Source organism: Saimiri boliviensis, chromosome 2 (assembly GCF_048565385.1).
Source record: "Saimiri boliviensis isolate mSaiBol1 chromosome 2, mSaiBol1.pri, whole genome shotgun sequence".
NCBI classification, from domain to species: domain Eukaryota; kingdom Metazoa; phylum Chordata; class Mammalia; order Primates; family Cebidae; genus Saimiri; species Saimiri boliviensis.
Window position 1 is genome coordinate 97429074 of NC_133450.1, and position 17916 is coordinate 97446989.

The 17916-nt window shown below is 37.5% G+C and overlaps 1 protein-coding gene across 2 annotated transcripts in view; it reads right to left on the reverse strand.

The window, feature by feature from the left end:
• FRMD6 (FERM domain containing 6) overlaps window positions 1–17916 on the reverse strand; it is an 88666-nt gene that overhangs the window by 15903 nt on the left and 54847 nt on the right. The window contains exons 4-9 of one of the 2 annotated variants that reach the window (XM_003930528.4): window positions 13711–13790; window positions 12639–12715; window positions 9983–10169; window positions 6655–6810; window positions 3281–3346; window positions 2344–2412 (exon numbers count right to left, since the gene is read on the reverse strand). In XM_003930528.4, coding sequence (XP_003930577.1) covers window positions 2344–2412; window positions 3281–3346; window positions 6655–6810; window positions 9983–10169; window positions 12639–12715; window positions 13711–13790 — 635 coding nt within the window. Of the gene's footprint in view, window positions 1–2343; window positions 2413–3280; window positions 3347–6654; window positions 6811–9982; window positions 10170–12638; window positions 12716–13686; window positions 13791–17916 lie in introns of both variants that reach the window. The other variant, XM_003930529.4, reaches the window with a different exon arrangement.

Genomic DNA, 17916 nt, shown 5'->3' on the forward strand with positions numbered 1-17916 from the left:
TCGGTAAACACTGACTATCCAAAACAGCTGAGGAGTGTCTTTGGTTTCTCTGGCTGGGCAGGCTATTTGTGTAATGGAGAAGAGAAGGTCCATCATAAAAGAACCATCAAATGTAATCCCAACACCCTAACTCAGCAACGAAACAACCCATTCTAAAAGAGACTAATGCAGTCAAATATTTATTGAACACTTACTATGTACCAAACACCTTACTAGGCACTGAAAAAAAAAAAAAAAAAAAAGGTAGTGAATAAGACAGACCGGATATCTATTTAGGGTTTAGAAGAAATGGGAAACTTCCCTAGCTGGACACAGAGAGCTGGTAGTTGGAGGGATGAGATGGGAAAGAACAAGAACAGCTATCAGTAGAGATATAAGGAATCTCATTCTCTAAATGTGAGATCATTAAGATAAAGACCTCAGTTAAGGGCAAGGCTTTGACAAAGTTTCTTACAGTTATGGGATATTATGAATTCTCTTAACTTTCCTAATCATGAATAGGGCAACTGAAATACAAAAAGGAGTACTTCAGATATAATGATTCTCAGCCAGAGGGTGGAGGTAAAGCAAGGATGGAGGCATATTCTAACCACACACCTTGAAGTCTGCACACAGCAGTATGGGCTTGTGTAGCCCAGATAGGGATAAGGTGGTAGTGTTTTGTTTTTTTTAATCTCTGAGCTTTCCCTCATTTTAAAGGAACTACCAGTGGATCCCAACAATGAAACAGTAACAACTGACGTTTATTGAGCACTAAGCATGTATCCACTCACTTAATCGTCACAGCAAGTCTAGGGAGATAATTATCCACATTTTAGAATGAAACCAAGAAACAGAGTTTATGTAACTTGCACAAGGTCATACAGCTAGGCAGGGCTGGGCTGGCTGCAAGAAGTATCATCTGAGAAACTTGTCAAAATAGATTCCTCATCTCTACTCCAGACTCACTGAGCCAAAAATCTCCTGGAGGAGGATGATGAGGCCCCAAAATATGTATCTTAAAAAAGAGCTCCTCGAATAAGGGCAATACACAAATAGATTTAGTAAGCGCCATGTCCAGGACCCTTAAAAAAAACCTCAATTTTATAAAGGTACTTTATTATTACTTAATTTGGGACATGAAAGGGGCAAGTGGGTCAATAATTTGCTCATTTTCAGACAGCTCAGATCCTTTCACAAACAGCTTGAAACAAAAAAGAGCCAGTTAGGATGAGACAGGTCAGGCCCAATGTAATGTATGAGTAAATTGAAATCAGATTGAATTGTGCCCAAGTAATTAAAATAATGTGAAGTCAGAAACACATCTTTTGATTCACAAGGCAGCAAAGAGTCAATGCCCACATTCTATCTGCAATATAGCCCTTTATTTATATAGGCCTTCTTCCTTACAGGAGAGAAGCCCACGTCTACAAATCCTTACCTTCCTTTCTTCATATATTTTTTCCAACAATTTCTGAACAAAGCAGAACTGTGAATTTTTTTTTTAGTCTTGGCTCACTGCAGCCTCTGCCTCCCAGGTTCAAGCAATTCTCCTGCCTCAACCTCCTATAGCTGGGATTACAGGCACCCACAACTATGCCCAGCTAATTTTTTTACTTTTAGTAGAGACGGGTTTCACCACGTTGGCCAGGCTGGTCTTGACCTCCTGACCTCAGGTGATCCACCCACCTCGGCCTCCCAAAGTGCTGTGACTACAGGCGTGAACCACTGGGCCCAGCCAGAACTATGAATTTTTATGATGAAATGTACACATTATTAACTATAATTATTTGAACCCTACAAAAAAAATGGATATAGCTGGCAAAATAGAGAAATCATTGGGAAAAATGAAGAAGCTGCTCTAACAAAAGAAAGCATATCACTCTCAATATTGTAAGAGTATTTTTCCTCTTAAGAGTTGTAGACCTCTCTTTAAAATAATGAGTTTTAAATAGTCAAATATTAATAGAAGCCTCTTTTTATGTAATTCTTTATTCTTTGCTCAAAAGAGGTAACTTTCAAAAGAACTGGCTAACTTCTACACTAATTGGTTTCTGCAATTAGAATAACTTAGGGTCATGTGCTAGGGACCAACCATAAATTAAAATTACTAACTTCTTTTGCTCTAAGATTCTTTACTGTAAGATTCTTTGATTTTAAGATCATTACTGATATACGTGGGAATGAATATATAGCACATGCATCAGAATACAAGAAAGTAAATTACCTCCAGTGTCAACTTCTTAAAAACAACAGCTTTTGTACCTGAGACAATATTGTTTAAAAACAAAAACAAAAAATAAAAATCCACAAAACAAAGCAATTATTGAGACTCTTCTTTTAAGCCAGTTATTTTAAACTTACCACAAACACCAACTTTCCAACATTTGTCCAGGGGAAATCATAAAGTAATTGTTTCTCTTCATCTAAATTCTGTGAAAATAACAATGCATATGGAGTTAGCGGGAAAATGACAGATACTGTAAAATGGCTCTAACTTCTTTCCCTGAAAACTAAAGTATAGTAATTAAAATCTGAAAACCCTCCCACATCTCTTTGGAGAAATACAGAAAATAATTAAAAGATTAGTGATAACAATTCTGTGGCTTTTGGTTCCTGTGTAACTGTATTAACTGGCCCTTTCAAGGCAATCTTTTCCCTTCTGGCCTATCCCTAAATTTAAATAAAGAGTCAAAAAGACTCAGGTGTTCAAGAGATGCGATAAAGCACTCAGATTTTCCTAACTGGATATTTTGCCTACATCAAACCTAAGAATCCTTCTACTTTTCTGTGTCTTGCAGAAAGAGGTATTCTGTCTCCCTTTCTGATGGCTGCAGGATAATACTGTCCCACCTGCTAAAGGGTGACAGTTACTACTTATTTAAGGGATAAGTTTGATCAGAAAAGCATAACGGAAATTAACATGTCTGGTCAGGCACAATATTGAAATGTTATTTTTCTTTTCACTTATAAATGCTCCAGAGGATAAAAGAATATTTAAAATCAATGATGCACAGAGAGAAATATTTGGATATTAACGATCTGTCAGTGATCTATTAGTGACGAACCTGGGTTAATCTTTGGCTTATTTTTTTTTCTGTTATAGAGGATTTATAGAGGAACAACCAGGCTGAGTCACTTTATCCATCTTACATCATCCACATTTGTGCTAGATAAATAGAAAATTAGGACCAGCCAATGGCCAAAAATGGACTACTGAACCTATGGCAGGACCACGGAGGCACACTGTAAATATAAGACATGGCCGATAGCATTTGACACTTATTTCTCATTTACCAACCTGAAAAATCTGTATTCCTCGCATGGTCAATCCAAGAGTCAACGATGCTTCAATTTCCCTTTTATCCTGTAAAAACAGGATTTTATAAAAAAATTAAATCTTTTTATATATTTTTTTCTATGGTGGACAATTTAGCACCAAAGAAACATTTCAGGATGGAAATTCAAGACTGAGAAGTTTTTGACTTAAAATAACTTTGCTCAAGCCTTTCCAAATACCTAGTTTCCTACAAGAATTAAGAAAACCATGAATACATATTAAATCAATAATGGTATATTCTACTTTTTAAATTCCTGAGATTTCAAAGCTTTAGTGTTTTCACTACATTACATACACTTTTGTATCTGACAATATTCTAAATACTTGTTATTGAAAACTCCAATAAACAAGACTATTTCTGCTGATTTTGCATCATTTGATTTTTTCAACCTTCCATCTCAAGATTACTCTTTTCTCAGATGTTAGAATCTTAAATCTAATGTAATAGTTATATTCTGAGATGCATAAGATTTTGTATGTTTAAAACTGGGCAAATCTTCCATCTCTGAAAACAAAATTAGGGGCAAGTGATTAAATATTCAAGGCTCTCTCATGAGGATAGATAAAAAAGTTGTAAAAGCTTTGTATTCAGTTAGTTTGGAAATGCTTATTTTTAATAAGTTCAATTATCACTTGTTAATATGATACACAGTCTACCAGCCAAATCATACATTGTAGAAAATAAACTACAACAGTATAAGGGAAAAAGAACTCCACAATTAAAAATGTACTTTAAAATTCAGCCACATCTTTTAAGTTTATCTGTGTAATAAGTATGTAGTTTATAAAGTTCAAAATAGAAGAGAAATGAAATTACTAAGTAAATATTTTCATTATGAGATTTCCCAGTAAACTCAATGAATATGTGCAGATCTTCAGGCGTAGTGCCAGCATTCCCATGAACATGGAATGAAATATTTTTAGAAAATGTATCCTCACCTGGCATTATAAGACACAGCCTATTTAGACTATTTAGGCTGTTTCTTTCCAACTAGTATACTTTTACATGAAGAAGGACACATACAGTATAAGCTTTAGGAGGAGAAACGAATCCATCATTATATGAGTTTTGGTCAATTTTGCTTTCAAAGTTGTACCTACTGCTTTCTGAAATAAAGCTATGCTCATAAAAACGTTGGTTTTCAAGTATAAGGTATATATTGGTGGGAAAGGGGCACAAAACAGTTTTTTTTCCCCCCAGAATGTTCCCTGTTCTTTGTCTACCTTATTTCCAGTTTATGAGCAGCCCCTAAATGGAGCAGATTTAATAGCTGCCACTGAATTTCTCCAAAGAATAAAAACTGCACATCAGCCAATAATGTCTTTTCCCCTACTTCTTTCTGTTACATTTTTATCAAAAATCTTGTTTTTAGCAGATAAGAGTCCTTTTCTATGCAATTCATAGGCGCCATATTTTAAGTAAACTTGAAAATTAAGTTTTACACAGAAGATAAATTGGGGATATCTACTTCAGTAAAAGATTCTTATGTCTTAATAGGATTCTTTAAAATAGCAAGTTTCCCAAGCAAATAAGGCGAAGGGCAATTAATGGTTATTGAGCACTCACTAATGTGCCAGGTATTCCATCTCATTATTTCAGATTCATTATCTCACTGAAGCCTCCCAACCTTGTGAAGCATATTGTATCATCCCACTTAATAGACGCCTCAGGATTATAGTTGTCTAGGATCCCAGCTATAGCAAGTAGTGACATAGGGTTTCTAATTGACATTTGATTCCAAGGCCACACTCTTACTCTTTCTAACATATCATTCATACTTCTAAAACATTTAAAAATATAAACAAATTATCAAAACTGTCATTTATTTTCATCTTTTCATATAAACTGAGGTATCACAAATGACATTTCTTAAGGTTAAAAAAAAATTCACAACTTATTCCTTTAGGACTTTAGCCAACGAGATCTTATGGAACTCAATTATGTCTTTCAAGGATGATGGGGCATTAATAATGCATCTCTTGGGCATAGAAGAGAGACAGAAAAACCATCGGTTGGTCTGAACCAGCTAAGAAGATTACTGAGCAATACATCCAAACTAAAGCCCAATTTCCAATGGTCGAGCTATGCTAATCCTACCACAAAGGGCACAGTAGAGATAAAAAGCATAATACTAACAATAGTAATGGTAACGGCAGCAAACTTAACATCATGCTTAACAGGTGCTGGGCACTGTTTTAAGCAGTTTTCATCCAACAATTTCTTTAGTATTCAGCAATCCTAAAAGGAAGGTATGTATGTCGCTGTCCCCTTTTACTATGGGGAAACTGAAGTGCAGAGAGTTTAAGTAAGTAACTTGCCTGAGGTCACAAAGTAAGAGGCCAAGCCGAGATTCAACCCCAGGCAGTTAGGCCCCACTGACTGTGCTCTTAACTACTTTATCCATTTTAACCACTTCATCCATTTGGTTTGAGAATATACCTTTGAATACTTAAGTGGGTATTCAGGAGTTCTTACCAACAAAGTGGCACTTATGGAATAGCGGAAAGGGGTCAGGAGGAGGGGAAGAGAAGACAAGATGATAAAGAGTAGTGTGAGTGATTCCCTGCAGAGCATGGCCCAGTTGTTATTTAAGTGTGTGACCTCAGCCCTGGGATGGAACAATGAGGCTAGAGATACACGGGACACAAAGGAGAGTAACTTCTGAGAGTGAGAAACCTGTGGAATACAGTGCCTTAAGCACACAGGCTGTGTTATCAAGAAGGTCTCAACTAAATCCTGGCTTTGCCAATTAGTTTTGTGATCTTAGGTAAATTATTTAATCTCTTTAATCCTCAGTTTCCAGGTCTGTAAAACAAAGATTAAAGTACTTTTTGTATAGAGTTATGAGGATTTAAAAAAATACATATAAAGTGTGCCCAGTCAACACAGGACTCCATAAACACTGCCTGTTGTTGTAATGCTCTTGTAATTAAGGGACACAATGCAGGTATAGCTTTACTTTGAGGAATATCAAAAATTATTTATCAAAGGAGTTGTAAATGCCATTCCCCAAAGCAGAAAAGCAGATTTGCGGAGGAGAGAAATAACAATGTCATCATCACTGAAAAAGTCAGATTAACATTTTATAGCCATTTGTCATCTCACTATTAGAACCATTAAAAAATACTCCATCCTGCTTCTAGGCCAGAGGGAAAGCACCATGGCCTCCAAGATTGACCTGCAACAACAAAAAGCAGTTCAAGGACACTCTTTTCAAAGTGTGTGAAAAGCGAAATAATCATTTTTAATAGAAATGAAATCCTAAGGTTTTCCTTCTCAATCCTATTGAGAAGGTTTTTTCTCAGAAGCTGAAGACTTAGCTGCCGTTTCGTACCTTATACAATCTGTAGTAATGAACAGCGACGTCATCCAGTCGGACAGCCTCTTTGATATATTTAAGATGAGCTTCGGAAGCTGTCAGTGCAAACTGATCCTTGTGCATGTTTGGAATGTGCTTCAGGATGTAGTCCTTCCCCCTCTTGGAAACAACCTGTTGGGATACATGGGGTGTGCAATGCAACATTTGTTGGAGAGATGTAAATACTACCCCCACCCACAAAATAATGAAAGAACGAGAATCTAAAATAGGCCGTGAAAACTGGTTGGTTTCCATTAGAAAATTCCCACTTTCATTCCGTTTTCACCATCTGTTACGTTACGAGGCTGAATCAGCTAAGTCTAGAAGCTACAGAGTCAATTTAGTTGTACTACCTAATACCTAGGAAGAAAAATTACAACAAATAGGAAAAATAAGTCATCTTTGCTTTAAAGTCACCAAGAAAAAAAACTACACAAACTTTCCTAATTTTGTAGACATAATTGTTTATCCTTGCAAGTGTATACTTGGTACCATGAAATACATCCAGAGTACACACATCTTCAGGTTCTGGATCCTACCTAAACCCTAAGAAAATTACAGCCACAGAGTGGGAGGCTCTAAATGTTAATCCAAAGAAGGCAGGGGACTGGGAGAAATTCTCTAAAACATTTTTGGTTCTTGCATAAGAGGCTGATATGAACACTGTGGGAATACTCATGAGAAAACCGTTTCATTCAAACATTCATTGTGATTCACTGTGACTTAGATTTTCATCAGACAGTAGTCTGGGCTTTCAGATGTCAAATATATAGTATCCAGCAGCTATAGGCTAAGAGAAAGGTGTTGATTAAAGTCTTAGCTGATTCCATAAGGACTATAAAAGATGGAAATAATGATGCCATGTGCGCAAAAGAGTAGTGTTTAAAATAATCTAAATTTTAAAATTACAGAATTTTTGATTTAAAAATGTCTTTATATTGACATTTTGTTTCTTCCTATTTAATATTTTACAGAGACTCAAACATGATGAATTAAATAGTGAGTTGTCAAGTTCTGCTAAGAACTCAAGTTATGGATTTTTCTTTCCAGATTCCTTTTACATGGTGATCAGTAAATCAGTACTTGTCAACCTTTTTTTTAGGTCAAAAACACAATGAAAATGGTATTTGTAAACGCACTAGAGTAGATGGTTTTAGTGATCCCAAAGGTGGGAGACACTGGTATCTCAGCACACTGGTTGCCATGGCAAACTTACTGGATTTCAATAACCAAGATTCCATGAGCAGCTGATGACAACCAGAGAATGCAAACATGCTAGAGACAGGAAGAGTCTGACAGATACTGTGATTTTTCTTCAACAAATGAAGCACCATAAGTCACACAACAAAAGATTACTGAGTACCTCAATGTGAAGGGCTGAGGAAATAGAAAAGGTTAAGGTTATATCCGTCTTTCAGAACACACTGAGAAACAGTTTACTGGGAGCAAGGAATAAATAAAGCATGTGAAATAAGATGTAAAACACTATGGCCAGGTACTTGAGCACTGGGCACCTAGATGGTCTGCCCAGAAGAGGCCACACTTGAGCTGAGTCTCAGAGGACAAGTAGGAGTAAGCCAGGTGAAACAGAGAGGGGCTTCACTGGCTAAAGGAACTGCAAGAAGAAAGGCCCAGAGGCATGAAACACCACAGTAGGTATGGAGACATATCCATGGCTGAATGTTGCCAGAGCCTAAAGGTCAAGGTGCAAGACAACCAGAAAGAAAGTTGGAATGGCTGACAGGGACTACAATCTGGAGAGTTTCTAGGTTATGCGTGGGAGCCTGAGTCACCCTGTGACTCCAAAGGTGACACAGGGGGCTCTGAAAGTTTAAATCAGAGGCAAAATCATCTCGTTTGCAAGCTGTGGAGTAAAGACTGGGGCAGGGACGAGCTTCTGCAACAGGGCTGCTGAGAACAGGAACCTAGAAATGGTAGGAGCTAAGACAGGGAGGGGATGCAATGCACGTTTAGGAAAGCTAGGGACAACAAAAATAGAAGAGAATTTTATTTCTTAAGCTGGGTGATCGGTACTCAAGCATATAAGTCACAGGGTGTTGCAGTTGATGGGACAGGACAGGGAGAAGGAATGGTGATAAGGCCGAGTTCCGGATGACTCTCATGTACTCAGAGGTAGGAATATGTAGAATTGAGGTGGCCAGAAGATGAATTTGATTTAGGACATTTTGAGTTTGAAGTGCCTATGGGTAAACAGCCACCTTAAGGATACAGGGGAGAGAAACAGATTTGGGAGTTGCCTTCACGTAGGTGATCGCTCAAAGCATTAATTTGGATGAGGTCTCCCAAGATGCGAGTGATTAAGTGTCAAGTGCAGCAGCAAAATTCAGTGAAAAGAGTCTACTGGATATGTCAATCCAAAGCAATTGGTGTCAATATAAAGCAAAGGTAATGTATATTTAATTATTTTATTTTATTTTTTTACTACATTGATATAGAGCAACCTAATGGGCAGCACCGTAAGTAGACTGACAGGGAAAGAAGGCAGATAGAAATGGCTTGAAGAACACTTGTGGGAAGTAAAGAAGCTGAAATAATCAAATATATATTACATTTTCAAGACGCTTTACTGAGAAGGAAAGGCAAGAGTAGTAGCTCTTCTTTCCCTCCCCCATTTCTTTCTTGAGGGTGGGTGACTGAGAACCAAACATGTTGTGTATGTTCTTACTGAAAAAGAGTTAGTTTGGGGAGGGGCTAATGATACAGAAGAGAGAGAAAATACAGCATAGGCCTGGAGGAATGAAGGGAAGAGACACAGACATGGTGGAGTGGAGAAAGGGCAGCTGAGACAGTTCACGTTGGAATAACTGAACTTATTTTCAGTTTTCTTGCTGAAAGAAGGGATTAGTTCCTCCCCTGGGAGTAAAGGACATGCAGGTGGGAGCCAGAAGTTGACATACTTGTTTTCTCAGCAAAGGAAAGTGAAGAATAATCCTACTTTTAAAAGAGTTATGTTTTTCTTCCTTCAAAGGGAAACAATGCTGCTTCAGTAAGAGTGGGCAAGAAGGTCAAGGACATATCAACGCCAAAAGGAGGCTGGCAAATTCCAAGCTCCACCGTATTACCAGATGGATGGCAATCCTCTTCCCCATTCACCTTAAGCAGACTGAGCACATGAAGACGTGATGTGCGCCATGTTCTCAAGTGTTCAATTTGTATCTGGGAATCATGAAGAATTTGGCCACAGAACATCTGTGTTCCCATTTCTTAAAGAGCGTGAGTAGCAACACAAGAAACCAGAAATGCTGAGGGAAAACCCTCTTTCGAATTTAAAAACAGTGCTTACCCAAGATGGGAAGTAAGCCTCTGGCTCGAAGTATTTTCCGTAGTGCTGATTCCTTTTGAAGTTCCCAAGATCAGCCTGCAGGGCAAAGGCTGCCAGCAGGAAGTAGGCCTCCTCTCGGAGCACACACTGAGAATGAAGAACTTGTTTTCTCAGGTGCCAGTAATAATAGTATCTTGCTGCTCTGTCACTAGGAAAATAAAAGAAAACAGAACTCACATTCTGATGGAACAATCCAATGACATGTAAACAGAACCCAAAGCTTGCTCTCTATCTGGTGACAGGAGCCCTTCTGTTTCTGCTCCTCCCTCCCACCTCATTGAAAAGGGAGCGATTGTAGCTAATATCTAAGAGCTGCCTCACTGAGACTGCAGGGAGTCAGAACCCCAAGTCAGACTATCCAAACAAAAATAATATTTCCTAAGGCTTACAGCATTTGATTCGTCCAGAGAAGAAAAAGGTCTGAATCATTCTACTCTAAAATGGTAAATATGTCACTGAAGAAGTATTAGAATAGAAGCTAGACATGTGTTGTCTGTACTAATTTTGCTACAATGATGCTGCACACATGACATAAATAAGGAAAAAATCTGAGGAGCAATCCTGCTTCAGTGTTTTGCTGTTCTTTTTATTATTTTTTAATGGAACACCCTGCAAATGTTCTAAGTACTTTTATAAGTGTTTGTATATATACTCTTCCGGAAAAAAAATTTGCTTAATGAAGGTGTTCTTATACTTGTTTTGAACTTCTCTAAGAAGAATGAAATGAATGCTTTCCTTAAATCTTTTGGGGTTTTTAAATTAAGTTAATGTTACTTTTTTGGTATTTTTTATAGGCACATGTCACAACAATTATTATACTCCCCACGAAAGGAAATACTAACAGGGCACTCACTACAATTTGTTGAGGTCAGAAATCAGTGCAGTCACCATTAAATATATTAAGAAGTGCTGACTGGGGAAAACATGGTAAAAGCTCCAAAAAGCATTTACTGGCAAATAGGATGCTTTTGTCATCAAAGTAAAAATGTGTGTTTACGTATTTTAATGAGCTCATTTGCCTCTACATTATTTCAGGTTCAATGTTTATCTGAGGTTCACAGCTAATGTCATTAGTAGATAACAATAAACACATATGGGTTTATTTTAACTAAGACCACGTTTAAGTAGAAAAAGCTTAAAAATAAAGCATTTATGTAATTTCTCCCCCTTAGAGCATTTTTCAGAGAGCTTTTTTTTTTTTTTTTTTTTTTTCTGAGATGGAGTTTCACTCTTGCTGCCCAGGCTGGAGTGCAATGGCGCAATCTTGGCTCACTGCAACCTCCACCTTCTGGGTTTAAGCAAGACTCCTGCCTCAGCCTCCTGAGTAGCTGGGATTACAGGCACGCATGACCACATCCAGCTAATTTTGTATTTTTAGTATAAACGGGGTTTCTCCATGTTGGTCAGGCTGGTCTGGAACTCCTGACCTCAGGTGATCCACCCCCGTTGGCCTCCCAAAGTACTGGGATTATAGGTGTGAGCCACCGTGCCCAGCCTCAAAGTGCTTCTTTTTATAATGCCAATGACACATGGTTTGGACTGGTTCATGCCTGGGAAAAAGGGGCAGAAGCATAGGGATGCATTAAAACTTAGCCGTAGGGGGCTAATAATTAATTTGTTAAATATTTAATTTGTTAAATATATATATTCCTTCTTTCCAGGTCATGCCACACCTAGCAGGTAAAATCAGTAAAAATTTTACGTAAACTGAGAATAACTAATGAAGTTTCTTAGCCTGTTAAAAAATTATTCCGGGTTTTTTTACTTTTTAATTTGCATTTGGCACTGATAAAAATATCAAGAGCTAAATTTACATATAACTCACCAGCCAAATATATTTTGTTTTTTTCACATGGAGCTTCTCAAAGTTTAAAAATATACAGGCAAAACAGAGTTCATATTTCTAGTATTTTTTATTGGTTAAGAAAGTCACCTCTGAAAGTTTTCCAGCACTGAATCCTCCTATATAGACTGAGCTTCTGAAATAGTCAATTCTTAATCTCTATCCTGAGCCTAGTATTGATCATGCACACTCCTCCAGAAAAAGAATCAACTACCTGCCCTTGTCAAACTGCACCTAAGATTCTTATAGGATGGCATCCCTGGGCTTAATCTTGGCTTTAAAGCTACTGCCAAGAATATAAGCAAGACCCCAAACGAGAAAAGAAAACTGATCATATAAACACGCATCCACTTTTATAGGAGAGTTCCTGCCCCTGACTCACTCCCACCTTACCACTGGAAAGGAACATAATCAATCCCCTCACTCTTCACAAAAGTGTTAATTTCTTCTTGAAAAAAGTATCTTTTTGGAGACCGATTTGTTTATGAAAATGTGGAGGGCAAAAAATGTGAGCCAATGATACTGTCAACATTTTCATCAATAGTCTAACATTCATTCACTTAACAAATATTTACTGAATGCCTATTGTATCTCTGTTGTAGGGACTGAGGATATACCGGTATACAAAAAGATTAAAAAGAAAAAAAATGCTGCTCCTACAGAGTTTATATATTAACAGTTGAAGACAAAGAATAAACACAAGTAACTTATTTGGTATGTCAGAAAAAGGGCTATGGGGGAAAAAAGGTTTTGAATCGCTCCCTGTCCTCTTACCTAATCAATCTGCCATTTTCCACATAGTACTGCACACGGAAGTGGATTATCATAGGAGGCCCAAATTGGTCAATACCCTAAAAACAAAAGTACACGCACAAATCAAGCTATTTCTAGTTACTTTGAAAATGGGTTTCAAAAGCAACCAAAGTACAATTATTTGCAAGACACTTTTTAAACACTGACAGTTTTAGCTACTTAGAATGAGTGGGGGCTTGTGGTAGGTAGACAGTTGTCCCACAGAGATACCAGATTCATATAAAATTAGGAAGTTAGAAAGCAAAACAGGGCACTATCCCTCTATCCGATTTGCATTCACTGTAATGCCAATGACAACATAAGGGAAGATAAAAATAAATGCCAGTGGAAATTTCTAGCTGAGATCCAGCTCCTCGCTCAGCTCTGTTCCCTGTGGTGACCATTTGCTCCTTATTACAAATGTTCTCTTGTTCCTCTGACATTCCACATACCAAATTCTAATATGCTGTTTGTTTATTTAGATATTCAAGTTCTTTACTTTGTAGTTGGCTTTGAAGTAGCCTTCTAGTTTATTCCAAGACTTCTTAAATACAAATTAGAGGATTTGTATTACTATTCCTGACTTACTATGGAGGTTCTGGAAACACGAGTGAATTCCCTATTAATATTCTCCCATGTAAATGAAATTAATGTTTGCGAAATAAAGCACCAGTATAATGAAAGGACAAAGTATCAAATGCAAGTATAGAAAAAGTTGATTTAAAAATTCATAATAACTTCTAGAACAGCACTTTTGAAACCTAGCATAGCCACATACTTTTCATTTCAAAGCATTATTCCAAGATTACTAAAAAGTTATTATCCTACATTATTTAACAGATATCCACCTTTTATTTATTATTTGCTATAAGCTACTAATACTCGATTAGTGTGACACTTTAGAACTTAAAATTTTCTTTTCTCATTTTCTGCTATATAAAGTATTGCTTACAGGTTTCTTCCAATGTATAACAGCTAAAATAAACATTTTTTAAAATCAAAATAATTTTGCTTATAAATGTAATCTCACCCAAGTGACTTCATATTGTCGTACCTTGCTGGCCTCTTTTTTCCATTCTTTTGGACAATATTTATAAAGCTTTTGTGACAACTCCATATACACATGTTCATTATCTGCACATTAAAAAAAAAAAAAAAAGGAGACCAGATGCTAAAGAAAGGATTTTATAAAAGAATATAGAAACAAGTTTCTTTTAATGCCTTAAGATTTGTGAATATAGTCTGAATTCACATATTACCAAGAAAACCCAGTGAGATACTAGAAAAGGCCCTGTAAACTAGATATTAATGAGATACTTGTGAATTATTTTGCTTTTGCAATACAGAACACGTACTATTAAAATATATAATATTTAGAAGAAATGTTAGTTTCCAACTTCTGCTTTTTCTTAGTTCCTAGGGTCATTACGGCTTATAGTCTAACTTCTAACATTGTGGGTGTCAGTCTTAGGAAAACATGCTTTTGTTCAGCTCAAAGACTGCTCTTACAGGTACAAAATAATGAAACGGGGCCGAAACACCATCTTAAATACTACGTAAGAAATTAGAAAACACTGACGATATCAGCTCATTTCCAAGTGAGAAATCTGACCCGTATTTTGTGAAGACTAATCTTTATTTCTTGTCTGTGTTCCACACGCAGCAAAACACAGCATGACAAAATGATAAACCATTACTCACACTGCCTTTGAGATCAATTTCATGGAAAAAGAAGAAAAATTTTATGAAAAGCAAGTATGAATGCCAAAATATCCCTCCCAAGGGATGATGTTCATATGGCGAACAGAAAATAAGACTGCTAAAACCTATGTTAAAGTGATCTAAACATGTGAAAACAGGTAAAACATAAACACCTTCACATTTCCCAAAGATAAATCTTTTAAAAGGGAGAGATATTTCACAAAAGAAGTCTTTGGTATTCCTAGATTGTACAAAGTTTTAAATCTTTTTAAAGTTTTAAATATTTTTTTAAAAATTCCTTTTCTCGAGAGAGATCCAAGATGGCCGATTAACAGCAGCTCAGGATTGCAGCTCCCAGTGAAGGTGCAGGGAGTGAGTGGACGCCAGACTTCCAGAGGAATTTTTGTTGCCCACGGGCCAGGAGACTCCCAGCGGAGGAGCCCCACGGGTCGCCAGCGCGACTCTTTTGGCCAGCGTCCCGGCGTGGTGGTTCTCAGTGCAGAGTATGCAGGACTGGGCGCCCTTTTAGTTGACATTTGGGGCTCCGAGAAGGCAGAGTCACCCATTCAGCTGATTGAAAAGGGGACTGAAGCTGGGAGCCAGACCAGGAGATGCCCGAGCAGAAAAGTGCCATCAGCGCCGCTGTTTCAGCTGGCGCGGTCGCCACATGGGAAACTGCAAAGATCCCGGTGCCTTTTTGGTGGGCGACTCAGGCACCTGGGAGAGAATCGACCCTTCAATTAGGAAAAGAAAAAAAGGTGGCTCTGAGGTGGGGAGCTGGGTGATCTGGCTCGGCTGGTCCCACCCCCACAAAAAAACAGCAATTGGAAATGCTGGTGGTTGAGAGTTTCACAGCAAGCACAGCTGAACCCAGGAAGGGCCAGCTCTGTGGGGGAGGGGCATCTGCCGAAGGAAAACAAAAAAACAGAACATCACCAACAAGCTGGATGTCCACTCAGAGACCCAATCTGAAAGTCAGCAGTTACAAAGATGACAGGTGGATAAATCCACAAAGATGGGAAGAAACCAGCACAAAAAGGCTGAAAACATCCAAAATCAGAATGCCTCTCCTCCTTCAGGGGATAGCAGCTCCTTATCAGCAAGGGAACAAGGCCTGATGGAGAATAACTGTGATGAATTGTCAGAATCAGGATTCAGAAGGTAGATAATAAGAAACTTCTGTGAGCTAAAAGAACATGTTCTAACCCAATGCAAAGAAACTAAGAACCTTAAAAAAAGATTTGATGAAATGCTAATGAAAATAGACAATTTAGAGAGGAATATAAGTGAATTAATAGAGCTGAACAATACGAGAACTTCACAAAGTATGCACAAGTTTTAACAGTCGAATTGATCAAGCGGAAGAAAGGATATCAGAGGTCCAAGACTAACTCAATGAAATAAAATGAGAAGACAAAGATTAGAGGAAAAAGGGTAAACAGGAATGAGCAAAGTCTCCAAGAAACACGGGACTATGTGAAAAGACCTCATCTACATTTGATAGGTGTACCTGAATGTGACGAAGAGAATGAATCCAAGCTGGAAAATATTCTTCAAGATATTATTCAGGAAAACTTCCCCAACCTAGCAAGGCAGGCCAATATTCGAGTACAGGAAATGCAGAGACCACCACAAAGTTATTCCTCAAAAAGACCAACTCCAAGGCACATAATCGCCAGATTCACCAGCATTGAAATGAAGGAGAAAATGCTAAGGGCAGTCAGAGAGAAAGGTCAGGTTACCCACAAAGGGAAACCTATCAGACTCACAGCAGATCCCTCAGCAGAAACCCTACAAGCCAGAAGAGACTGGGGGCCAATATTCAACATCCTTAAAGAAAAGAACTTTCAACCCAGAACTTCATATCCAGCCAAACTAAGCTTCATAAGTGAAGGAAAAATAAAATCTTTTGTGAACAAGCAAGTACTCAAAGATTTCATCACCACCAGGCCTGCTTTACAAGAGCTTCTGAAAGAAGCACTACACATAGAAAGGAACAACCAATATCAGCCATTCCAAAAATATACCAAAAGGTAAAGAGCATCAACATAATGAAGAATCTACATCAACTAATGGGCAAAACAGCCAGCTAGCATCAAATGGCAATATTAAACTCACATATATTAATATTAATCCTAAATTTAAATCGACTAAATGCCCCAATCAAAAGACACGGACAGGCATATTGGACAAAAAGCCAAAATCCATCGGTATGCTGCATCCAGACCCACCTCACATGCAAGGATACACAAAGACTCAAAACAAAGGGATGGAGGAAGATTTACTGACCAAATGGAGAGCAAAAAATAAATAAATAAATAAAAAGCAGGAGTTGCAATTCTCGCCTCTGATAAAATACATTTTAAAGCAACAAAGATCAAAAGAGGCAAAGAAGGACATTACATAATGGTAAAAGGATCAATGCAACAAGAAGAGCTAATGATCCTAAATAGATACGCACCCAATACAGGAGCACCCAGATACATAGGCAAGTTCTTAATAACTTATAAAGAGACTTAGACTCCCACACAATAAGAGTGGGAGACTCTGACATCACATTTTCAATATTAGACAGATCAACGAGACAGAAAATTAACAAGAATATCCAGGACTTGAACTCAGACCCGGAACAAGTACATTTAATAAACATTTATAGAACTCTCCACCCCAAATTCACAAAACATACATTCTTATCAGTACCACATCACAACTACTCTAAAAGTGACTACATAATTGGAAGTAAATCACTCCTCAGTAATTGCATAGCATTTCACAGGTTTAAATGAAATACTGTTTGGCTGCTTGTTTGTTATTTTCCTCCCTTATTCCTTCCTGTCTCCATTGTTAAGCACAATTATTAGCATAAAAGAGGTTTTCAATACCCATTTTTAGATTGCATTCTAGCCTGGGCAATAAAGCAAGACTCTGGTTCTCTCTCCCTCTTTCTCTTCCTCTTATTTTCTCTTTCATTTTCTTTCTTTCTTTTTTTTCTTTTTCTTTTTTCTCTCTTTAAATAAACAAACAAACAAATAAATAAATTAAAAAAATAAAATTCCTTTTCTCCTATCACTAAAGAGACATCTTCATGGAAAGCTCTGCATAAAAATATACCTGTTCTGGAAGTGTGTCTCTCTGATTACTCCAAAGATGTGCATACTTTGCTACATTTTGAATCCAAGTCAAATTGGATTTGACTGGGAAAAGGCCAGAAGAAAACAGGAAGGGTAAAGTTACTCCTTGGTTATAAATGACATATCAGTCAACCAATTTTAATTAAAGGGATGGGAAAGAGATCCCAGACACACAAAAAGGAATGCTACTTAAATCCAGTTATTAAGTCAACTAACACTATCTCCCATCTCTCATATCACTGATTAAACATGAAACAGACATGACCAGACAACTTTCCTGTCGAAACTGATTTGTGTTTGGCTTGAGTTCTCATCTAAGGAAGCAAAATAATGAACGGAATTAAGATTGTTCACTCTAATAATACATACATACATATATTTATAAACTGCCACTATACCTCTACCACCTACAGTGTGACCAGAGCTTT